Source organism: Mytilus trossulus, chromosome 3 (genome assembly GCF_036588685.1).
Source record: "Mytilus trossulus isolate FHL-02 chromosome 3, PNRI_Mtr1.1.1.hap1, whole genome shotgun sequence".
In the NCBI taxonomy this organism is placed as follows: domain Eukaryota; kingdom Metazoa; phylum Mollusca; class Bivalvia; order Mytilida; family Mytilidae; genus Mytilus; species Mytilus trossulus.
This window is the reverse complement of record NC_086375.1, coordinates 580888-607365: the sequence shown is the minus strand read 5'-3', so window position 1 is coordinate 607365 and position 26478 is coordinate 580888. Positions and strand designations below refer to the sequence as shown.

General features: G+C 31.2%; 1 protein-coding gene across 2 annotated transcripts; it reads right to left on the bottom strand.

Annotated features, from left to right (window-relative positions):
• Positions 1–8548: 8548 nt before the first annotated feature.
• LOC134709164 (microfibril-associated glycoprotein 4-like) lies at positions 8549–18309 on the bottom strand. Of its 2 annotated transcripts, XM_063569345.1 has the most exons (9): positions 18155–18308; positions 17707–17781; positions 16533–16604; positions 15179–15229; positions 13615–13671; positions 12831–12931; positions 12037–12133; positions 11695–11859; positions 8549–8815 (listed from the first exon to the last, which is right to left on the bottom strand). In XM_063569345.1, the coding sequence occupies exons 1-9, from the start codon at positions 18258–18260 to the stop codon at positions 8562–8564; spliced, it is 978 nt and encodes a 325-aa protein (XP_063425415.1). In that variant the 5' UTR covers positions 18261–18308; the 3' UTR covers positions 8549–8561. The 2 variants fall into 2 exon arrangements, with proteins under 2 accessions (XP_063425415.1, XP_063425416.1); XM_063569346.1 differs by lacking the exon at positions 15179–15229 and having other exon boundaries at positions 18155–18309.
• Between the last annotated feature and the right edge of the window lie 8169 nt (positions 18310–26478).

Genomic DNA, 26478 nt, shown 5'->3' with positions numbered 1-26478 from the left:
AGAGACCACATGACACATAAATTATCAGCTATAGGTCACCGTAGAGCTATCAACAATTAGAAAAGCCCATACCGCATGGTCAGCTATAAAAGGTCATGAAATCATAAATGTAAAACATTTCAAACGAGAAAACAAACGGCTTAATTAATGTACAACAAAATTAACGAAATAAATATGTAACACAAAGCAACAAATTACAACTACTGAGTTACAGGCTCCTGTTATATTCCTATTTTGGGTCTTTTGGTTATCGGGACTGCCTCACACAATTTATCTTTTATATCGAAAAAGATAGCTTATGTTTTAGCTAGTATCATTGCGTTAGTTGTCGTCTGCCAATGCAGTAGCATGGTCATCATGTAATAAAAATTTATTTGAAGAAAATGTACAGTTTATTCGTCACTCGTTACTTGTGCATACCATAGTCCACCAGCCAAGTACACGATTCTCCTGACTTAGGACAGACAAATACATACAGAATGTGGCGGCGGGGTTAAACATGTTAGCGGGATCTTAACCCTCAACTTAACTGTCCGTATTCTAAGACTTCGATCTAACTAGTCTTATTAAATGGACGTTGAAAAGGACAACTGTTCGTGTTTTATCTAAAAATAATGAGATTTTGTATGATTCCCATATGAGACAACTACCCACAACTGTAATGTTCATGTAACCCGACTTTAAATTAAAATTTCTTTTCTCTAATTATTGTGCTTTTTTATATATCTTTATTCTGAAGAAAAAAAAAACCAACATATATATATGAATAGAGAAGACACATTTCTTGATCGAATCTATATTTCTATTCTATTCAATGCAGAAATAATATTTTCTGAAACTACGATTTCATACATTAAAGACATAACATTAAAATGCCCGCGCTTGTTCAATACATGAACAATCTAATTGAACTCTTTTGCAATATCAATTAAAACTTGAATCACAAGGAACGTATACGTAATACAATTAATTTATAAAATATCAATGTAATTATTAAAATCTATAATTAGAATGCGATTTATCTAAAAGAAATATCTTCGATTATTTATGCTATTGAGATTAACCGAAGTCAGAAAAGGGGGCATCTTTCATTCAATTAATTTTCAAATCGGAGCCGTTTTTGTTCTTTTTCCTATATTTGCACGAAAAAACATTCATGTTAGCGCATTTTGCCTATTGAAAAGCTACTATTTTGCTTGGATTATTAAAGTGTCTCTTCACTTACTTCAATTATAGGATTGAGGCTCGAGATATTTGTAATTTTCAAACTAAAGACAAATATTATAAAATAGATGATTGTGGTACATGTATTATACATTTTGTAGTTGCGAATACATGTCGATCTTTTTTGTGCATAAGCATTAATTTCGCCGAAACAAATTCCAAAGAAAGTTTAATATTTGTAAGTATCTTTTTCCTGATTTTTAGGACAAAAATCATAAAAGTGATTATTTCATTGAAACGAGAATGTAGAGTACACCTCTTATATTCAATCATGGTTGAGTTGAGTTTTTCGTCTTAAAATCAAAAGCATACACAGCGAAAATATTTGATACACCTCGTTTTAGATTCTATCATTTTCAAATATTCAGGCTACAGATTGATATAATAACTATAAAATATCACGATACTAAAAGGAAATATGTAAGTCAGCTGAGAGACATTTTTTATAAGTTAGAAGAGCAGATTAGGTGTATAGCGACTTAATGTTTTTCGCTCTATGCGTCCGTTCGTTTGTCCGTTTGTCCGCCTGTCCCACTTTAGGCTAAAGTTTTTGGTCAAGATAGTTTTTAATCAAGTTGAAGTTTAAAATAACAACTGTCATATTAGAATCGTAATGAAGTTATAAAGTATAAAGTTCCTGTACATGTTATATTCAGTTCTTAATGTAAATTAAAATTCAGTTAAATTACAGTCAAATTCGTGCAAACGTTATTTATACCCGTTGTTCGCACTAACGTAACAACTGTCAAAATCCAGAATTCGGGCAAATATAGGTTGCCCGTTGTTTTGATAATGAAAACTTATGACAATAATGTTGCGATATAATTAGGTGACACAATTTGTTTATAGTTTGGTCTTAAAATTAACATGGAATAACAAATATTACTTCCATGGTCCTAATGATGTACTTATACGTGACTTGACGGTAACTGAAATCGGGTATCTTCCCCATTTCCCATAGACCATGAAATTGGGGGTTGAATTTTTTAACCTCAATATATGTTTGCAAAAACGCATGTTCGGACTCCTTGTTTTTTTTCCTGAGCTTCAGGGTAAAATATTTTGCGGTGTGGGCTTTGTTCATTGTTGAAGGCTGTACGGGGACCTATAATTGTTAATTGCTGTGTCATTTGGTCTCTTATGGAAAGTTTTTGCATTGGCAATCATACCACATCTTCTTTTTTATATAAAAGACCGAGTCAGCTTTCCCCCGCCATTTTTAAAAACTCAAATATCTCAAAACGGAGCTTCATAACCTATCAATATTTATACCTTATTTTGTTCATAGACGAATGCTCTTCTTACTTATAGTATCAATTTTAATTTCTCGATTTATTTAATTCAACCTTAGTAGTACATCCTAAAAATTGTCCTATTACGTCAGGGAGCACATTTTGCTGATGTCTCTCGATAGTCAGGAGCTTGTAATTCAGTGGTTTTTGTTTGTTGCTACATGTATAAATCATTTTGTTTGTCATTTATTGTTTTGTTTTTAAATTTGGTCGTTGGCTCTATGTTCAATAGTTATCAAAGGTACCAGGATTATAATTTAGTACGCCAGACGCGCGTTTCGTCTACATAAGACTCATCACTGACGCTCGTATCAAAATATTTATAAAGCCAAACAAGTACAAAGTTGAAAAGCATTGAGGATTCAAAATTCCTAAAAGTTGTGCCAAATACGGCTAAGGTAATCTATGCCTGGGATAAGAAAATCCAATATGTTTTACATACGCAGTGCGGGTTCTATTTATTGTTGAAGACCGTACACAAAGAAATTTCACTATAGTGAATTTTACGTGAATATCACGTGAATGTCGCGTGAAATTTTTGAGATTTCTACTCAAATGTACGAGCTCGAGGTTATGTGAATATTTATTAAAGTCATTCAAACTACATCTTAATTTTCAAATTAGGAAAAATACAATTTGGTACGTGAATTTTACATGAACATTTTACATTTTAGCTCGTTTTAGGTGAATTTCAAGTATATTTTACATAAAGTTCATGTGAAATTAACATGAGAAAAAAACTTCTCTGTACGATGACATATAGTCAGTGTATTCTACATCATTTGTTCTCTGATGGAAAGTTTCCTCGTCAGATCAGCTATTATCTGATTTTGATATTAATTGCCCTAGCAAATTTCCCAGAAACCAGTCATAATCGTCTTTAAATCAAAAGATAAACTACAACATTAAGTTTAAAATGCTTTTCAACATATTGAAGTAGTAGTTAACTCCATATAGGTATTGTTTCAGAAAAAGGGAGAAGGTTTGGATCCATTAAAACGTTTAATCCCGCTGCAAATGTTTGCACCTGTCCTAAGTCAGGAATCTGATGTACAGTAGTTGTCGTTTGTTTATGTAATATATACGTGTTTCTCGTTTCTCGTTTTGTTTATATAGATTAGACCGTTGGTTTTCCCGTTTGAATGGTTTTACACTAGTAATTTTGGTGCCCGTTATAGCTTGTTGTTCGGTGTGAGCCAAGGCTCCGTGTTGAAGGCTGTACTTTAACCTATAATGGTTTACTTTTTAAATTGTTATTTGGATGGAGAGTTGTCTCATTGGCACTCACACCACATCTTCCTATATCTATATAATGATAAATAAAGATCATTCGTTGGATGACAATTAAACATAATTACCGATAAACAGAATAATAGGTAGTTTCGTTTTCGGTACAGACTATATCATGTGGAATATCTTAACTCGCCCAAACGGGCTCGTCTAGATATTCCACATGATAAAGTCAGTATCAAAAACGAAACTACCTATTGTTCCATATGTCTCAGACATTAATCCTTCCAGATAACTTGAATGATATAGACTATTAGGATACACGGCTTTATTGATTGTCTGTATTTTTCCAGACGTTGTACATAGTACAGTGCACTTTTTAGCACTAGTACCAGAATACAGATTAATAGCGCAAAAAAAGTGATTGCTCCTCTGCTTCAAAATAAGAAGCTTTAGTATAAAAAGAGTGTTATAGATTGCCAGTATAATCATAGTGGACCGTTAAATGTAAAAACAAATGAGAGCTCTCTTCCTTGTTTTTGATTAATTGGTGTTCAACGTCACTTTTAACACTATTGTGATATGTCTTGGCTGCCAGTTTGAATTGGCGAAGGAAGCATGAGTACCCGGAGTGTCTAGTCAATTCAGTTTGGAGCCCAGTGCACCTGTACCGTGCGAAATTTGAATCCACAAACTCAGTGTTGAGAGGTTATAGTTGTTCGACTCATTAGACCATTCGGCCACTAAGACCCCCTCCCTTTTTTTTTAATTTATTATAGATATAATCAATTGAAAACTGGCGGGAAATGGTTCTCTAAAGTTTTTTCGTGCATTTAACATTTTAAAACTTTTTGTTTGTTACCTTAAAAAAATAACAAGGGTTTAATAATTGTTTTTTTTTTAATTATATGTAACAAATTAAAAATTATATAAGAAAATAAGGGGACAGCGGGAAAAATTTACATTGGCAATACACGTAAAACTAGAGGATTCCGAATGCCTGAAAAACCTTTACAAACAAGAGTAGCGTGCATCCTTGATGCAGTTAAATAACAGTGATATGAAAAAAAATTGATGAGTATTTATATTGCTCCAATGTACACATTCTGACTGTCCCTCTAGTATCTTTCGCCCCTCTTTTCTGTTTTACATATTTTTGGGCAGAACAAATGTTTCCTTATTACAACTAAATTAAAAAAAAAAAAAAATCTCTTTTTATATCGGAAGTTACTTATGATAGCACAAACGATTAGATGACAGGGTAATGGATAATGCTTTTACAGTGGAAATTATAAAGATTGATTGAATGAATAATTGATTGATGTGCATGTTTAACGCCTCTTTCAAAACTTTTGTGCTATTTCGTAATGGTCAGTAATATTGCTTGAAGCAAGAACGAGTGATTGGATAGGACTATCGACATTCTTAATGAAAACAGTTATTCCTGGTCAATCAATATAGCTGTGGAATGCATCTGCCACGTGCTGGATTTAAACTCCCGAACTTAATATTGACTGGCTAGTGATACATTAGTTCGAATCCTTTTAAAAATAACTCGGCCTCATGGGCCGTTAACCTAATAAGGAATGTGTCTTAACAGCTCATTCGAAAGACTTTCATTGCTAAATTGACAATTTTAGAAAGTGTTAAGTTTTCTGTAAACAATACATCTTTATACAATTAAGGATCGAGTGTGACATTGTTAAGTATATGAAGTAGTATTATCTATATTGGGTAAGAGGAACGCTTGTTCCACTTCTCTAAGGCTCTTTTACTTACAAGTGTAATGACGTCATATCAACATTTTACACTGTTTGCATGTATATTAGCATGACCTTGTCCATAAATGATTCGCAAACCATTAGACAATGTCAATGAGTTTCTTCCTTTGGTTTTATTTCAAAAAATTTCATTAGATTGTTTAAATGATTGTTGGTGTTTTAACGCCACCTTTAAACGCCACATTTGGGCTAGTCCAAGACGGTGAGCTTTTCTCGGCGGAGAAAGCTCAAGTGTTCAAATAAAAACACCCATTGTCTATAGGAAAACTGACAATCCTAGTTAATTAAGTTGGAGTAACATTATCTCATGGCTGATAAACGATAAAAGCTTCGACTACATATACATGTATATCTGTTCTACCGATTATCTGCGTGGATTCGGCTGCAAACTTATTTTTTTCAAGCTTGATTGGTATGAAGGTTATATAGATGTAAGAAAATTATAAACAATTTTTGCAAATGGTCTCCTGTAGTTTCCACTGCCCGGTTGGAAGAAAATTATAGAAGCCAGGTTAATAATTTCTCTTTCAGATATATTGATGATGTTCTTTCCATTAACAAACCGAACTTTTCTGAAAGGGTTCCATTAATTTATCCCCCAGAACTAGAAATTAAAGATTAGAAACAACAGATACGGCTTCTTCTGTCTCATTTTTAGACCTTGAAGTTCATATACACGATCAACTCAGTACCAAAATGTATGAAAAACGAGACGATTTTAAATTAGAAATCATCAATTTCCTCCACCTTAGTAGTAATTTTTCAATCTCACCTGCATATATAATATACATTTCCCAACTTATTCGATATTCAAGAGCTTGCACCTAGGACTCAGATTATGTAAAACTTCACAAGTGTTAGAGTAGAAAGTTGATGAACCAGCGGTATGTTAAAGAAAGCCTCGTCTTTTTTCTTCTAAACAGGTTAATTGGAATGTACAAAGACCTTATTAATTTTACTTTTACTGTTTAGTAAGTATTCGGTGATATCCATTTGGTTTGGCTCGGTACATATACATCCAGTCAATGTGTGTGTATTATCTATCATTTTTGCTGGTGTATTTTGTACATGTGACTTTTTGTGTTTCTTTTCTTTGGTAAATATGACGTGGCTCTGTACTTTTTATGATTCTGCCATAATGTAATTCTTCTATAATTATAAATTTGAAAATACTTTAAACGGCAAAATCATTTTACTCGCGAAGTTGTCATAACAATATGTGGATTCTGAAAAATTGTAAAGAACTTCTTGATAATTTTAAATCTCGGACTTTTTCTAAAATTAGTTCTAACAAAAAGTTTCGGATGCAAACTTAATTTTTTCAACCTTGATTGGTATGAAGGTTATATAGATGTAAGAAAATTGTAAATAATTTTTGCAAATGGTCTCTGGTAGATATATGAGTTTCCACTGCCCGATTGGAAGAAGATTAAAGAAGCTATGTTATTTATCTCTTTCAGATATATTGATGATTTTCTTTCCATTAACAATCCGAACTTTTCTGAATGGGTTCCATTAATTTATCCCCCAGAACTAGAAATTAAAGATTAGAAACAACAGATACGGCTTCTTCTGTCTCATTTTTAGACCTTGAAGTTCATATACACGATCAACTCAGTACCAAAATGTATGACAAACGAGACGATTTTAAATAAGAAATCATCCATTACCTTCACCTTAGTAGCAATATTTCAACTTCACGTGCATGTATGGTATACATTTCTAAACTTATTCGATATTCAAGAACCTGCTCCTAGTACTCAGATTTTGTAAAACGTCACTAGTGTGAGAGCAAAAAGTTGATGAACCAGGGGTACATTTATGTTAAAGAAAGTCTCGTCTTTTAAAAAAAAAAAGGTTAATCTGAAGGTACAAAGACCTTATTAATATTATTTTTACTGTTTAGTAAGTTTTCTATATCAATTTGGCGTGACTCGGTACATATACATCCCGTCAATGTGTGTGTATTATCTTTCATTTTTGCTGGTGTATTTTGTACATGTGACTTTTTGTGTTTCTTTTCTTTGGTACATATGACGTGGCTCTCTACTTTTAAGGATCCCGCCATTATGTTATTGTTCTATAATTATAAATTTGAAAAAAACTTTCAACGATCATTTTACTCCCGTAGTTGTTATAACAATATGTGGATGCTTAAATTTTTTTAAGAAGTTCTGGATAATTTTTAATCTCGGACTATTTCTGAAATTAGTTCTAACAAACAAAAAAAAGACTATTTTTTTCAACGACAAAAATATTTTATGTTTCTTCCTGTGTGACGTTTACATTTTCTGACGTCAAACACGCGACTATATATACTAAGAATTGATGTAAATGCAGCCACAGGATTTCAAATATTTCAGTCCTTTATGGGTTGGTTTAAGAAATAATTCATAGCAGCCGTAGGCCATTTTGTTTTTATTTAACTATAGATTTGGCATTTATATTCGATTATTTTACCCTTAGCGTTAGCTCCAATGTCAGGAGCGATGTTAAGCTCTGATAACCATGATTAACCCATCCATATGTATATTCTTGTTACATATATGCCCGTTAAAGCCAGGCTCCTTCAATCAAGTGGTTGTCGTAGGTTGTAAAGTGTTGTAATTAGTTTCGATTTTATTGAAGTTTGATATGGTTGCTGATTGTCTTTTTTTTAATTGTTTTGTATTTTTTTTTTAATTTATCCCGGTGTATTTCATTACTATGAGTCCATTTTTTTATAAATAAATATCGTTTATTTAATTCATTATGATTTTTCATTTTTGGTATTTCATCCTGTATGGACATAGTTGTCTAATCGATAATCATTCCACACTTTTATAAATTCATTAAAAAGTGTGTTAACTAAGAGTTCAGGAAAAGATTAAAGGATACCCTAGCTAACTTGTTCTTTATAAGAGAAATCAGCTAAGGGTTGAATTGAACATGATGAATATCTGTTTTTCTGAACATCCGAGGTGTTATTTATGTAATAAACAGTAGTAAGCTTGTGAAAAGAAACCATATATTACACGTAGATTATGATATATGTTTATTTTTTAGTTCTTTTGATCATCATTGAAGACTTTTTCATAGTTTTACTATAGCCTCTCCATGCTGCGTATTTTATTCCTCCTGAAGAAGAGGTATGGGAATATTTTCCATTCAAATTAGACCTCCAACAGGCATTATACCACCATGCGCCTTTCAGGCCACTATAATCTGCACAGTTAGAATTAGTAGCCTTATCGTTATCACGATCGTAGGTGGAGAAAGGCATATTGTTGTGATACGTCATACTATCACCTGAAATAAGAAAAATAGAAGAATTCTAGTAATTTTCATTTATTTTATTAACAGAATGTTAATTCATGTATCAATTTCTTTAGTGTTCCTGGGCGTTAATATAAGAATACTAACTGTAACCTCCTTAGCTAGCTTTCTTCATAAAAGAGGAGATTTGAACTCTTAACTTCCAAGTTCCAAAAAATGTACGTGCCGTTACAATTCCTTGATTCAGTGAGAGGGTATTCTATTGGTAGTTGTTCAGTGTAAGTTTTGAATAATGTGTTTGAGGTTTTTTTTATGTATGGTCTCGACATGTAAATGAGATATGTTTATGAGCTAATCTGGTTTAACAAACACACATTGTGTGCATAAACAGGTACCGTTACAGATAAATAGGTCGTAAATTGTTCGTTGCGATCATTGATTTTGTGGTTTTCTTTTTGCTCGAAGAGTAGGGTATTGGTGATAGATGTTTGTTGGACTGTCAATGTCTATGAGATTTCTAATAGACTTTCTTATAAAGAGTTTAAAAACAATTGATTGTCACGTGGTGTATTTCTTTCATTGTTGAAGGCGATATAAAGGTACTATTCTACACTGGCCTATAGGCATGTTATTTCTGATTGATTTGTGGATCACGATCGTAAGTGGTCATGTTAAAAGGACAATCATAATGTCATGTGACTCTAACATGTCTAACCATATAAACAAAAAGATCCAAATACATTGATATTTCAACAAATGCAAAAAAGATAAACCATGCGTATTTGCATTTCATTTTTATTTTACTCAACGACTACTAACATGTAACTATTATTGATATATATATATACAAATGTATATAACATTTCAGATCTAACATTGTTGGGTTGATGTTTAGACGAGTTGTATATATATATAAATATATACTTTTTTATGTTGTACTGTTATACCACTGTCCCAGGTTAGGGGCAGGGTTGGGATCCCGCTAACATGTTTAACGCCGCCACATCATTGATGTATGTGCCTGTCCCAAGTCAGGAGCCTGTTATTCAGTGGTTGTCGTTTGTTTATATGTTACATATTTGTTTTCGTTCATTTTTTTTTTACATAAAAAAGGCCGTTAGTTTTCTCGTTTGAATTGTTTTACATTGTCTTTTCGGGGCCTTTTATAGCTGACTATGCGGTATGGGCTTTGTTCATTGTTAAAGGCCGTACGGTGACCTATAGATTTTAATGTTTGTGTCATTTTGGTCTTTTGTGGATAATTGTCTCATTGGCAAATTGAAAACTACGTTTAAACCTATGATTGCGTTGGATAAAAACCGCAATTTGTGTACGTGTGCATGTAAAACAAATTTGTTGTAGAAGGGTCTAAAAACCGCACAAACAACATCTTCCTAAACCAAAAAAAGTGAAAAAGTATATTCAAACAAAACACATATGATTAACAGGTGACACAACTGATGTTCTTTAACCCTGCTGACTGCCATTGGCGATTGCCAAATAAAATTGATATATAAGTACGTCTGAGCCAGTGACAACTCTACAACAGATTTATCCATCGGATCACCAGTAGTGATGATGATACATGGCTGTGTACATTATGTATATACAACTCGTCTAAACATCAACTCAACAATGTTAGACCTGTAAATTTGTTTTCGCAATTGTTTTGTTCTTCCCTCACCGGGATTCGAACCCATGCTATATATATATATATCATTGCCATTAACTCATCATAGTTAGAGACGTTTTTCATTCGGAAAGAAACATTGTGATTTTGCGTTATTCCCGAAGTGAATTCGTATTCATTAAAGCAACATTCTAAAAATTGGTGGACCAGCGCTCTTTGAGCGTATGATATATATCGAGTTTTCATGCTCGAGTCAATTGGGATTATAATAAAACAGTTACGAGATAACTTGTCTTCAATGAATGAGCACAGTTAAAAGTAGTGGGGAGATGATTAACACAATTAAGTCAATGTACGAAATTAAACAACGGACAAAACCCATGACACATGTGTATAAAAGAAATTTGGATACCTATATGAAACACTTGAAAAATAAATTGAAGGCCCAAAGTATACAACATGTACAACTGAAACAAAAATAATTATAACAGGTACCAACCAACGACAACTACTCAGTATGGATCACATACAATTAAAGAAGAAAATTGTAGGTTAGACTAAGTTAAAAACAAATTAAACCCCTTAAATGACAGTAAGTTTCTTGAAAAAATATTAGGTGAGGATCCCAGACAGTTTTTTCATGTTGGTGCCTTTATAGCCGACTTTACAGTATGTGTTTTCTGTCATTATCAACTGCGGTTTCTCATATCTTACACCAACTTCAATCGAATTTTAGTAGAAAGGTTTTTCATTGGCAAAAGCATCACACATCCATGTCGTCATTAATAATTGGTAAAAGTTACAATATTTGGCTCCACGCAGCACAAACTGTGAAAACAGACATGACAGACCAAGAACTTAAAAAAAAGACAAACACACACACAAATACATCTGACAAAGATAAAAAGGCTGTTCTGATGACTAACTGCTCCAGCATGTTCTGAAATGGCTGTCACACTTCAGATCAATCTATGAATATATACCAAACTACACAAATGATATGAACATTATACATTGGGTGTACATTATGTTCAAACTATGCTGATAAATGAGGTAATCGATTGAAAAAATGATAAAACTAGGAGCTATCCCTCCAATTGTTCAGATATCAGATTCCTGTTGAGTTTAAATTGTTATCAATCAAGACTATGCCTAATGATCGTGACTGTGTTTAAAATATATACATTTCCTAGTAAATTGCTATAACGTGCAGGCAGGTTGAGAACAAACAAGTGTTTTCCTGCGGTGTATTTATAAACAACATGCTCAAAATATTGATTACCTGCATTTCCTGAATACCCACTTATAGTCAGTGTGTAATTTGTAGATTGATCACCGACTTTAAAACTTTTAAAGAGCGCGTAAGCCTTTCTACCTTCCCAGTCTTCCAGGTCAATCCTCAGTTCATGGTTTCTGCGTGATGTCAGCAAGGCGATATTTTTATTCCCTGAAATTGTGCGATTAAAATCCTTGAAAATTATGTCAATACAGTGACGGCTATTAAAGTTAAGCAAAATTTAAATTACTTTTCAAATGGACTGACACAAGGAAGTTTGTTATAATTCTTTATTAACACCCTGACTATATCTTATATACCCTGTTGAAAGTAGATACACAAGCTTACCTAGCCAAAATTCCTCATTGAGGTCGCCGAATCCATTTTCATAGTCTAGCCAATTTCTATAGAAATCTGTGCTTCCATTGAAACGCTTTTGGATGACCTTTAAGAAATACAAGAATGATAAAATATTAACAGTGGCAAGTTCAGTTTTCCTGAAATGGAGTTATAAAAGTTTAAAACAACTAAAATATAAGAATATCTCTGTTTTTGTTTGAAAGGAAATCATATCAAACGTTTTTAATGCTATCAACGAAACAGCCATCAGCCCCCTTAACACAGAACAAAACATCACAAAATGATAATGGAGGAAGGACTTGCATTTTATTGTCTACCAATTGTCTTGTAATATTTTCATAAAAATATATATAAAATGACTTCTTTACCACAAAAAAATCTTATTTTCAGTAATTTCAACGTAGCCAGCAACCATACATCAATAAAACTATGATAAGTGAATCTCGTCCCGAATATAGCTTCATAGCAAAATTTACTCCGCATTCCAGTGAAAACTTAAAAATAGTGATTTTTAAACTTTAAAGTTTAAAATGGAAAACAAAATATTGAAATACATCTTAGATTGCTGTCATTTTTCAATACCAGTCAAAATGTGATACAGACCTGTTTATAACACTTCTAAAATCTCGTTTGCATGAACGACCTCACAGAGTACAAAAGTATCTCTGTCTTCTGATTCATATTCATACATAACATGGTTTTTGTCTGTGTGGCTTTCTATGTTTGACCGTTCCTGCCTTAATTCATGGTCAGCATTTTCTAAGGGAACTATAGATACGTACCGTCCAACCTCCTGCTTCACATTTCACTTTAAACGTATGTGAATCGTCGGGTGAGATATTGTAAACACCAACACGCCTGGGCGTATCTGAGCACTCTCGGTCTTTTGATAAAATACAAATAGACCTGTATTAAATGTGTATCAACTAATAGATAGTTAAAGAAGATAGATGGTGAAAATCTAAATTATATAAATTGGTGATATGTTTGTAGGTTATTTTCCTTCAATCGTCACTTTTACGTCATAAAAGATAAATTCCATTTCATTTTGTTTCATTTTTTTTTTCATTTCTCTTTATTTTTTCCATCCTTCATTGGAGATGTGCGATATGAGGACACTGATTTGATTAATTTATTTTCTCTCATATTGAAAAGCATGACACAAGTAACATGCATGGAAAAATAAGTATGCAATCAGACTTTGGATTACTGAAAAGTGTTCATTTTACTCTAAATGGACATTTCATGGAAAACAAGCATTTGATGAAATTAATTAAGATACCATGTGGTCTCTTTTTATACTAACTTATGTTTTATGTACTTTTTATTACGTATTTGATAAAAGTGTAACAATTATACCTTGGTTATCATAATCACAAATTCTATTCCAATTCATGCAAACAAATTGTTGCACTGCTTATATGGAAAAAAGTGTAAAATTAAAAATGCTGAAAACCGAGGAAAATTCAAAACGGAAAGTCCTTAAATGAAATCAGAAAAAAAGCCTAAAAAAATCCAAACATGAAGCCATGAAAAAAAATAATACTGGGTGATATATTTACTTACTATCACCACTAACAATGTCTTGAATTATGTCGAGTTTTTCTTTTATGGCGTCCATATCTGAGAATAAAATTGATTCCTTTTCAATGATACGAAGCGTATCTGTTACAAACTGTTGCTGCGTTAATTTAATAATCATTTGATAAAGACATTTATCATATGTTTAGTAGTAAATACAGTAGTTTTGCATATGTGATAAATAGCCTGCTGTTTAATCCATATCGCGCAACTTTGATGCGCACCCTCTATCGCATACCCTTTATCGCACCCCTACCCTTTATCACACCCCTACTTTTTTTTTTTTTTTTTTTTTTTTTTTACACAAAGTCAGTTTTATTTTTATTTTTATAGTCATAGTTTGGTATGTGACGTCACGAACGTCGTTTTCATATTGTATGTGACGTCACGAACGTCAAGTTTTCATAGTTTTTGGCACACTAAATGCAACTGTAAAAATTACAAAAATAAACAAAATATTTTTAAATCAACAGCACGCAAATTGTAAGGTAACCAAGGTGCTTCGGATTAGTAATTGATCAGTTCTTTTAAGACCTTTGAAACAAGACAAAAGTAGAACTAAAGGTAACCCAGTGCTATGGATCAGAAAACAGTTCATATAATACTCTTCTGTTGAAACATATGATAAAGCGTATAATACATGGCAAAATCCGTATCACATGCCGTATCACCCTCGACCAATATCATCCCTCGGGCCTAAAGGCCCTTGGGCTGATATTGATGTCTCGGGATGATACGACATATGATACGTATTTTGCCATGTATTATTCTCTATGCATTATTTGATATAAACATTTGGTCAAGTTTGACGATAAAAGATACACTAAACATGCTAAACGTGGTGCATTTAATCAATGTAGAGACCTAGTTCCATTGAATTATAAAACTAGTTGATAAATATTCAATCATCAAAAATAATCTTTCGAATTAATACCGACATCCATCGATTTTTGCATAGGCATATGTATAAATCAGAAAAAGATAAATATAAAGCGTTTTAAATTGCATGCGATTGAGACGCATTCCTTGTTAGAATGGGAACAGTTATAAGTGTAAAAAGAGTCTTGGAGAAAACAGAGGGTAGACATATTCTGCAATAAAATGTCTATACATTTATACCAGTGGTGATGTTTTATATTTTTAGTGCTAATAAGGGTGATCGCAGCTCAGTTTCAAAATACATTACTTTCCATAAAAAGAGTATAGATTATTAATTGAGGAATAAAAAAAGCAACAAAAAAAAAAAATAGCGGTCAATGTGCTTGTTTTTGAGATATTAGCCATTGGAATTTTAGCAGGAAAAAAGATTTATAAAAAGAAAAATGGGGATTTATGAGCATTTTTTTAAGGTATTCAAATGGATGAAACCAGAGGATTTCGAAAATCTGACAAAAATTCCAAAACATGACAAGCCAACATATTTAATTCCTTCAGATTCAGTTTAAAATAATAAAAAAAAAACTGTAATTATATGAAAATTAGATAAGTGATCTCTTATAACTATATATGTAGTCATTTCAAAAAGTTTGATAGTTTTACTTATAATTACCACTAACTGTGTCCTGAATGCTGTTGAGTGTTTCTTTTATCAAGTCCATATCTCATTGTAAAAAATGAATAAAATAATGAATGGGTGTAATGCTATCGGTACATATATTCACAAAAGCGCATTATAACAAAGTCATGTAAATATCTGATAAAAGAAATGTCACTGTGTCTTAAAAGATTTCTTAAATTTCTTTGTTTTTCAGTCTATCCATGCTAGCAACGTGAAATTATTACTTTTTTGGTTTATATGTTCATTTGTGTTTGACATTTTCAAACAGCCAACAGCGGGTTAGCCGCACCAGTGACGATTATTTAAATTTAAATTGATCATGTGGTGCATTCCGGTTATATCGGCACAGTGAATTATGAAAATTGTAAACATATTGGAAAAATGTAAAATCACAAAAATACTGAACTTAGAGGAAAATCAATTCGGAAAGTCCATAATCACATGGCAAAATCAAATAACAAAACGCATAAAAAACGAATGGACATGAACTGTCATATTTCTGACTGGGCAAAGGCATTTTCAAATATAGAAAATGGTGGATTAAACCTGGTTTTATAGCGCTTACCCTCTCACTTTGATGACAGCCTCATCAATTCTGTTATTTTTACATTGCTTTAACTAAACAGACACAATACATAAAATACTTAAAATATGGGTACATCAGTCATCATCGTATAACCTTCTTTGAAAAACATTTCTGAATATTAATCCTCTTAAAAAATACTAATAATATATCAAAACTTTTGCGTTTTTTATACAGTTAAGATATAAATCAGATAAAAACGAGAATGAGAACAAACATAAAACCTCAAAGAAAAGGATTTCTTGGGGCAACACAGACTTAAAGTAGCCAATGCATGCATCATTCATCACATGGTTCTTTTTATTTATCGAGAAGCACTTGTATGATTAATGAATCGGGAAAATGGCAAAGTCAACGTTGAATACTGATATATAATGATAATTCTAGAACAACTTTGATCTAGAAAATGTCTTAAATGTGACAACGCTTAGAAAAAAGAAAATAAAAGAAATATATTCCTCGATAGGCTTAATGATGACTTTTAGTAATTTTAATTTCATTATAATTTTTTTTTAAAACAAATACCCCTCTACAAAATAGAATATTTTTTTTTTATCATAATTAACTACGCTTTGTAAAAAGACAACTCATATACTTGTATTCCTCGATACGGCTTAAGTATGACTTTTTGCAGTTATAACATCATTATTATTATTATTAATTTTTAAACAAATACCCATTTCACAAAATAATCAATATAAAATTTTATTAGCTTAATGAAGCCTAATATGATAACTAAAAGTATAAGACGCATATATTTACCGGTTGTTATGTTCTGAAATTTGTCTTCAATGTTTTGGTTGTTATCTTGGCTTTTCCTATGAGTACACATACCTAGAAAAATAATGGGTTTTAAATTAAAATGATGTAATATTTATACAAAGTAAATACTGATATTAGGAATAAATCCGTCATAGATACCAGGATAGATAGTTTACGCCAGACGACCGTTTCGGCTACAACAGACTCATTGATTCAGAAAAGTTAAATAAACTCAAATAAAGTACGAAGTTAATGAGCATTCAGAACCAATAAAATTGATAAAAAAAGAATATACTTTCTATCTTTCCGTCAGTATTAACAGCTATAGTATCAACTGTTTTTTTTTTCAAATCAAAGAAGTAGTAGCGAAAACAGTCAAAATACGATGTTCCTACTCAATACAGAAACATTATTTTATATGCTATGTTGGGTGCTGTCAATTTAATGACGAAACAATTAAGTACAAACTTGAAACTCATATATCTAAATTATTGAGAATTGTTTGTCTTCTTGTTTTTTTTTTTAACTTTATGTTGATCTAACGAGCCAAACTTTTTCTAAATGATTTTTTTTGTGGTTTGTTCTGATGTTGTATTGTTAAACCACTTTCTGTGCGTGTCTGTCTAAAGCTTTGCTCTTCTGAAAATCTACTTCACCTAGTAGAAATGTATATGATACTGCCACAAATGCAAGTTTTATAACGTCACAAGACACACCATTGAGAAAATATTTAGATTGGAAGCTTGACTAAGGACCATAAACTTGAGTGGCATGACGTCATGGGACATAGGTCTAAGGAAATTTGAGGATGCTCATATATTTGACTTTATATATCTTCTTGCCTTATATATCACGTACTGCAGTACGCCGCTAGATTAAAACTGACGTGGAAAAGTAACACACGGCCAGCGCAAGCTCTATTATTGTAGAGCCCAGGTGATCGTGTGGTCTAGCGGGACGGCTGCAGTGCAGGCGATTTGGTGTCACGATATCACAGTAGCATGGGTTCGAATCCCGGCGAGGGAAGAACCAACAATTTGCAAAAGCAAATTTACAGATCTAACATTGTTGGGTTGATGTTTAGACGAGTTATATATATATATAATATATACAACACAGTTCTGACTGAAAAAAGGTAATTTAAACCAATAAACTTGATTGTAATTATACTCACCATTTAACATATTCTTTATATCTGTAGCCAATTCAACTGTTTTTCTAGAATCCTTTGCAAAATTCTTAATGGTCCCTGAAATTAAAATGAGATATGCTGGCTAAAATATAAAATGAAAAAAGAGTATTATGTACATTTTGTAATTTCTTATTTTACTGTGCTTAATGAGTAACGGAAAAGATGTCCATACTATTTCAAATATATTGCAATGCAAGAAACTATACAGACATATGGACAAACATATACACTTTTTGTGATTTGATAATCAATATGAATGGTAACGAGTATTAAACTCATTTGAAATAAAGCTTGACGCGTTTCAAAAATACATTCTACAAAATGATTTAGTTGGAACATTGGTGAAATATATACAGAATGGTCAACTAAAGAGAGAGACATGAAATAAATATTAAATTTGTAAAATGCATGTTTAAACTCATCAACTTACCTGTTGCAGTTATACTGCCTTGAATTTTCATCTTTCCTTCATTGTTACACCAAACTACAGATGACAAGATGGCCCATATAAACCACAAACAAATATTAGGCGTCATTGCACAAGATTGATAGAATATCTCAGCTTCTTCCTTTTTTTATCTGCAATGCCGGGACTTATAGCAAAACGTTTTTATCCATGTGCGTGCAGAAACTTCATTAAGATAATATCATTTACATTTTAATTTGTTGTGGATCTATTTATTGAATTATTTTAGTCTTCAGTTCTTGGAACGCAATTCAATGCTGTTCTTCCCATTTGTTTTAATGAGTTTTGATGGGTCTTTTTATTTACACTTATAAAGATTAAACTACATTAATTTTTTCCCAAATCCTGGTCTTGTAACTGTCTATCATGAACCATCACAAATTGTGCCTTTGAACCAGATCTGAAATAGAAATGTATAAATAGTTGACTTGAGCGAACATCATTTAGAATACAAGCTATAAATCATCCAGAGACTCTAATTTCTATGTTCGAACGCTTGAAATTTTGTATAGAGCTGTGTATTTATGAAGAACATGCATGTGTTTTTGTATGGTTGGAAAGTAGTTTCCTAAGAATACTCGAATTCTCAAGCTTTCCATCGAATCAATTCTACTCCTTGAAAAGCAAAATGCCAGTGTTAATTTATCTCATTTTGTGTTTCATTCTTGGATCTTATTGTTAAAATCGTATCACTTCTTCGTTTAACTCGACATTCCTTAAATGAGCATGTCCAATGAATTCGAAAAGTCGTATATTTTTCATTCCAAGTTTGTAGTTACACAAAGGTTTGACAGTTACGTAAATATATTTTTGGAACAATAAAAGTGGTTTTAACATGACGATGTGAATTAGAAAGGATATTTTATATATATATATATATATATATATATCATTTAACATTCTAATAGCTCCTATTTATTGCTGCAAATTTACTTCATGGTTTTCACAATGTGTGTATTTATCCTGTTTGAACCCATTGTTTAATGTTACATTTTTTTATTACATATCACATTATACACACTGAAAAAAGCCAATATTGATATTATAGTTGCACGCATTTTTCCAACTGTAACAGATGTATATATTATGTTTTGTAGTATTGAGCAGTTAAATGGAGGTCGGTAAGATTTTCTTAACATTATTTTTTACCTTTGAAATTATTTTATTTAGAGCCAACATACCAACCTCAAGTTTTTTTAAATGTTTTAAATGAGTGAAACTGGTTAGTCCGTGGTCAATCAGCGTAATCACTTTATTCGGTTTAGTCACGTTTCTCCAATATTTGACAATTATACTTCAACAACAGACGGGATTTGGAGGTCCTCATAAAGACTGGCATCCTAACATATACCTGTAATTAACCAATGTCAGTTCTTAACAATGATATCGCAAAAGGGAATATTGTTAGAAGATATGACATAATTGTTTTTTTGATATAATATCGATCGAGAAAAACAAGCACTGACACGTACAGACATCGGGGCAATTACTTTTGAAAGTAATTAACTGCATTCAATTATAGTAACAAAATCTTCAATCAAATTCCTAATTATATTGAACCTTATTTACCAATATACTTATTTACCAATATACTTAATTACTTTCCAAATTACTTGACAAATGTAATTAATTAAATTTTACTTTTGAAAGGATCATTTAGATAAAAAATTGAAGACATGCATTTATCCTATGATATGAGCAGAATAAGCAACCATTGATTTATAGTATTAACAAATAATATCTTCAGCAACTATTTTTAAATTCAGTCAAAGATGAGCAAAACTTAGGTATCTTGTTTGATTAAATGCTACAAAAAGCCTCATTAAACACATTAAATGTTGTTGTTATTTCCTATTGAAATTTTATATTTTAATGTATTTCATTGAAAATGATACAAAAAGAGAGCCTCTTTTTTACCTTTTGAAAAGATCTTGTATTTTGATCACAGCTTATTAGAATTATGTTTCCTAAACAAAAATAATTATTTACAGGATTTAGAAAGCCTGTCCCTTTTAAATATACCTTACTTTTAATCACAATTGATTTTAAAAAAACATGTACCCTTGGAATATTTATCTCTCTCTAAGTGTTTTAACATCTGTAAAAAATTCAAACACAGTAAGTTTATAGTTTATAATACAACAAATAGCAATGGGTTATATTTAATTTATATTAAATTATAATTACATGTATATCAAATTAATATCTAACAATATCAATCTAGATATACGTGAAGGTAACAAGCTAATTAGGGTATGAGACAGTGCCTTACTAATGGTTTCTTTTATACACAAATTATGGCATGTTATATAATATTTATTTTTTCTTTATATTTTTGTTTTGTTTTTGTTAATTCAATACAAAATAGAAATTCTCCAATGGTTGTGTAATTACATAGAGATTATAATATAAAGTCCTTGCTTTGTCAGCTTTTACTATGGTCATTAGTTTCCTAGAACATTCACGGTTCAATTCTTTTGATTAACAATTAAAATGTAATTGCAATGTGATTGTCAATTACACACAATTTGGACTATGTAATTCATTACTTTCAATTAAATGTACTTGAAATTGAAAAAAATATATTGAATAACACATAATGTGTAATTACTTGAGATCGTGGTCAATTACAATTATACATTTCATTTACCACGTATTTGTATCCGGATTTAAATTTCCTTTTTTTGAACTTTATATTTTACCAAAACTAAGGATTTTCTTATCCCAGGAATAGATTACCTTAACCGTATTTGGCACAACATTTTGGAATTTCGGGTCTCTAATGCTCTTCAACTTTGTATTTGTTTAGTTTTATAACTATTTTGATCTGAGCGTCACTGATGAGTCTTATGTAGACGAAACGCGCGTCTGGCGTTTGAAACTATAATCCTGGTATCTTGATACCTATAAATGAGAGAACAAAAATAGATATATCAAGTAATTTAACAAAATTGATAAACAATAAAAAATCAAATAAAACTGAAATTTCTAAGAGGTAATGAGAAAATTATTTCTTAGGGAATTTTATACATGTATCATGCAGGTCTCATATGGAATTGGTGTTGATTGTATATACTTTATATATACTGCAACTGTGCTATTTGCACAGTCAAATAGCATTGACCGTATAATCATTTCCGATGTGCAGTAACTGACCTAATATCTCCTAATTTTGGACTTGTTGCCTATCTGCCATTGTATTTTTTGGAAAAAAAACATGACCAATCGAAATAATCACCAACTGTATATTTTAGAAATTCCTTTTTTTTAACAATTCAATTTAAATCTTGAAAACTCAAGTATATAACGTTTTTATAATCATCTGTATGTCGTCTTAGATCTGTATTTTTGGTAGGTATGTATAAATTCATGTACCCTGCCACGGTCCGGTCTGTGTTTTTGTTAACTGTTTTTCTGCTTTGTATCGATCTGATGAATTAAGCTTTTTTTTAACTGATTTTATAGTTTATTCTTATGTTGTGGTGTAACACCACTGTCCTACATTAGAGGGAGGGGATTGTGCGGTCGCACATATGTTTAACCCTGCCACATTATTTACGTGCATGTTTTAAGTCGGGAGCCTGTAGTTCAGTAGTTTTGTTGGTTTATGTCATATTTGCCTCTATGAACATGATGAAATTGATTTGAAATAAATAAGACCGGATTTGTTTTCAATTGTTTCTTATTATTCTGTAGTTAGTCACCACTTCGGTATATGACATGTATATCTATTATATGGTAATTTTTATAAATTTGCTTAAATGCAAAAGTATGAATTATTCTAAATACAAATGTGTTACTTATCCCAGGCAGATAACCTTAGTCATATTTAGAATGTTAGATCTTAAATGCTCTTCATATTTGTTTGGTCTTCTTAACTGTTGTGACCTGAGCGTGACTGGTGAATTTTATGTAAAAGAAACACGCGTCTGGCGTATCAAATTATGAGCATGGTAAAAAGAAAATATAAGTTTGTGTATTTCTCTCTACTGAATATTCTTCCATTTATTTGTATTGTAATCCAGTCATGTAATATTGTCATTTTAGTGTTAAATATACCATTGCCACACAAGCTGGGGTTTTTTCTAGCCGCAAAACCAGGTTCATCCAACTATGTTTTTTTCAAAATGTCCTAGTGTTTTTCAATCGTTTGCTGTGTTTCAGGTTATTATTTTGTCATTTCATTAACGACCTTCTGTTTTGAGTTTTCGTAAGAAAAAGGTATTTTTGTAACTTTACTTTTTAATGCAAATTATAATGGGTTTTAAAATCATAATTTCATTTTATTTCAGGAAATGTCTAACTCCACACTCATTTATCTCCGAAGAATTTGGAACTTAATCATTGATATTTGTCCCTTAAAGTTGTTTGACTAATTAGAAAGACCGGCAAAAGTACATTAAACCACATTTGAAGAGTCTACAAAATCCAGGTGTTGATGTAAATAAGACATGATAGAATAATAAAAAGAAACTTAAGCTTGATAGAAAACTTTTAGGTTCATGTACTTATCCCTACATTTTATGTCAAAGCCAAAGCACGAACCTATTGTTCAATAAATGGTGTTGTCGCGTTTCTCGAACGTTTGAAAATAATTAATATACACATTTAAACACCCTAAAGTTCATGACGAGATATGCCTAATTTGTATTTTTCCTGTTTTCGTTAAAAGTAGACGAATATACGACTGACTCTTTTATAACATTAACGGTACCAATTTTCCTGGAACAGATGCGCATGTCTCTTCAGTGATGCTCGTGGTCAAAATATTTAATATCCAAAGCTTATATTAAAGATGAAGATCTATAATCCAAAAGGTCAAAAAGTATGGCCAAATCCGTGAAAGAAATCAGAGCTTTGCATGAGGGAGATACATTCCTTAATTTATAATAATTTGGTAACAGCAAATTTTAATAACACAAAAAAATCCGTATTGTCATGCCAGTACCACAGTACTGGCTTCTGGGCTGGTGATACTCTCGGCGACTTAATGTCTACCAGCAGAGGCATCGACCCAGTGATAGTAATAACATTAACAGTATCAATTTGTTTGCACCAGATGCGCATTTCTACAATACATGTCTCTTCAGTGATGCTCGTGTCCTGCTTAGGTATATATCATGGTTCTTTTTTTTGTTAACTACATAATAATTTTATTCATCAAATATTGCTTGTTACATAAACCATCAAGATTCCAAGCTTCTCTTGACGTACCCTGTTACAATATATCATGGTTCTTCGCACTAGTAACCAACAGTTTCTTCAACCTTCTAGCTCTATCAAATTTTGTTTGTTTTAGATTTGAACCTCTTCAAGAATTGATCAAAAAAATAATTTCTAACAGTGATTATTTCGATTGGTCATGTTTTTTTTCCAGTAAAATACTATGAACGATAGGTAATAAGTCCAAAATTAGGAGATATAAGGTCAGATACTGCACATTAGAAAATGTGTATACGGTCAATTCAATTTGACTGTGCAAATAGCACAGCTGCAGTATATACAAAGTATAAACAATCAACATCCATTCAATATGAGACCTGCATGATACATGTATAAAATTCCCTAAGAAATAATTATCTCATTACTTCTTTGAAATTTCAGTTTTATTTGATTTTTTTTTATTGTTTATTCATTTTGTTAAATTACTTGATATATTTATTTGAGTTATCTCAGTTAAATCTGGATACAAATTCTTACGTTACCAGACATGGGGTAATTGAAATACGTAATTGTAATTGATCGCAATTGATTACGATTTCTTAAGTAATTGCATATAATGTGTAATTTATCATTTTGTTTTCATTTTCAAGTACATCATTTGAACATGTTATTGAAAGTAATGAATTGCGTAGTCAAAATTGTGTGTAATTGACAATCACATTTCAATTTCATTCTAATTGAGGATCAGAAAGATTGAACCGTGAATGTTCTAAAATAAATAAAGAAAAGCATGACCACAGTAAAAGCTAACAAAGCAAAGCTAAGCCTTTACGTTATCGTCTCTATTACACAACCATTGGAGATTCGTTATTTTGTATTGAATCAAGACAAACAAAACAGAATTATAAAGAAAAAATGAATATTATAAAACTTGCCATAATTTGTGTACAAAAAAGAAACCATTAGTAAGTCACTGTCTTATACCTTAATTAGCTTGTTACCTTCACGTATATTTAGATACTGTGGATTTATTTTTATTCGTGCTTTGCCAATTTTCGTGGGTTTCGTGAGTCATAGCCAACCACGAATTTAAGAATTCAACGAAGAATAATCCCGATAAATGTGAATGGTGTCGGATGTTGATTTCCGGTTATGTTTTGCAGTTCTAGTATAGTGTTGACTAGCGATAAACATTGTAACATAACACGTGGTTTTTTTTTTTATTGAAAGAAGATACAAGTATTTTAATTAAATCAATAATAAATATATCGAATATCAGTGATAATTTACTTTTAAAATTGATTAAAACTGTTCATGGAAAATAACTGCAAGTTGTTAATTACCGTGTCATATTTTGGTGTACTAGTGATTAAAAATCAATAGGATTAAGTACGGGGATATTGCCCGTAGCCGTAGGTAATATTGTTTTATGACAGGAACATTTATTTTCACACCTTTTACTTATATGACTGTTTTGATTGCCTTTATAGAATTCCGACAAGCATTTATAAATTGTAAAACAAACAAATAATTAGTTGTCTTTGTCCAATATTGTAATAGAAGTTTTTAATGAACACTTTAACCTAAAATGACCAAGTGAGGATTTTGAGATCGTTTGACAATTCAAAATTTTTTCAATGAATTCCTTCTGTTTTGTTTGTTTTATTATTTATCAAACCAAGGTGGTTATATGATCTCCTAAATCAAAAAGAAATCCACGAATTACGTATCTGAATTGTTTTTTTGTTGTTTTGTAATCAACGATCCACGAAATTACGTATACCACTAAACGTCTTTATTTCTCTATCCACGAAAATTGATCCCCACGAAAATAAATGAATCCACAGTAGATATTATTAGACATTGATTTAATATAATCAATAAGTATAACCTCTGGCTATTTGTTTTATTATGAGCTATAAACTTACTGTTTTACAACAGTTAAGTTTGCATTTTAAACAGATGATAAAAAATTTAGAGAGAGATAAATATTCAAAGGGTACATGTTGTTTTTTTAAAATCAATTGCGATTAAAACTAAAGTATATTCAAAAAGGTCAAGCTTTCTAAATCATGTAAATCAAAAAAAAATTTTTATGAAAAATAATTCTAATAAGCTGTGATAAAAAAAAACCTTTTCAAAATGTAAAAAGAAGGGCTCTCTTTTTTGTATCATTTTCAATGAAATACATTAAAATATAAAATTTCAATAGGAAATAACACAACAACATTTAATGTGTTGAATGAGGCTTTTTTGAGCATTTAACAAAAAAGATACCTAAGTTTTGCTCATTTTTGATACTGACTGAATTTAAAAATAGTTGCTGAAGATATTATTTGTTAATACTATAAATCAATGGTTGCTAATTATGTACATATCATAGGATAAATGCATGTCTTCAATATTTTATCTAAATGATCCTTTCAAAAGTAATTAATTACATTTGGAAAGTAATTGGAAAGTAATTAAGTATATTGGTAAACAAGGTTAAATATAATGAGTAATTTAATAAAGATTTTGTAACTTTAATTGAATGTAGTTATTTTCTTTCAAAATTAATTGACCCGATGTCTGTACGTGTCAGTGCTTGTTATTTTTGATCAATATTATATGAAAAACCAATTATGTCATATCTTCTAACAATATTCCCTTTTGCAATCTCATTGTTAAGAACTGATATTGGTAAATTACAGGTATTTATTAGGATGCCAGTCTTTCTGCGGACTTGCAGTGTGTTGTTGAAGTATAATTCTCAAATATTGGAGAAACGTGACTTAACCCAATAAAGTGATTACGCCGATTGAACACGGATTAGCCAGTGTCACTTATTTAAAACAAAATCAAACAACTTGAGGTTGGTCTGTTGGCTCTAAATCAAATAATTTCAAAGGTAAAAAATAATGTTAAGAAAATCTTACCGACCTCCATTTAACTGCTCAATACTACAGAAACATAATATCTACATCTGTTACAGTTAGAAACATGCGTGCAACTATAATATCAATATTGGCTTTTTTCAGTGTGTATAATGTGATGTGTAATAAAAAATGTAGCATTAAACATTAAACAATGGGTTAAAACAGGATAAAGACACATATTGTGAAAACCATGAAGAAAATTTGCAG

Excerpts from the sequence above, each read along its gene's own strand:
- LOC134709164 (XM_063569345.1), bottom strand. The coding sequence starts at position 18,260 with ATGACGCCTAATATTTGTTTGTGGTTTATATGGGCCATCTTGTCATCT. Across the intron at positions 12,134-12,830 it reads GTGAAGCAGGAGGTTGGACG|GTCATCCAAAAGCGTTTCAA; the intron begins GTACGTATCTAT and ends TATTTCTTAAAG. Across the intron at positions 8,816-11,694 it reads TGGGTATTCAGGAAATGCAG|GTGATAGTATGACGTATCAC; the intron begins GTAATCAATATT and ends TTCTTATTTCAG.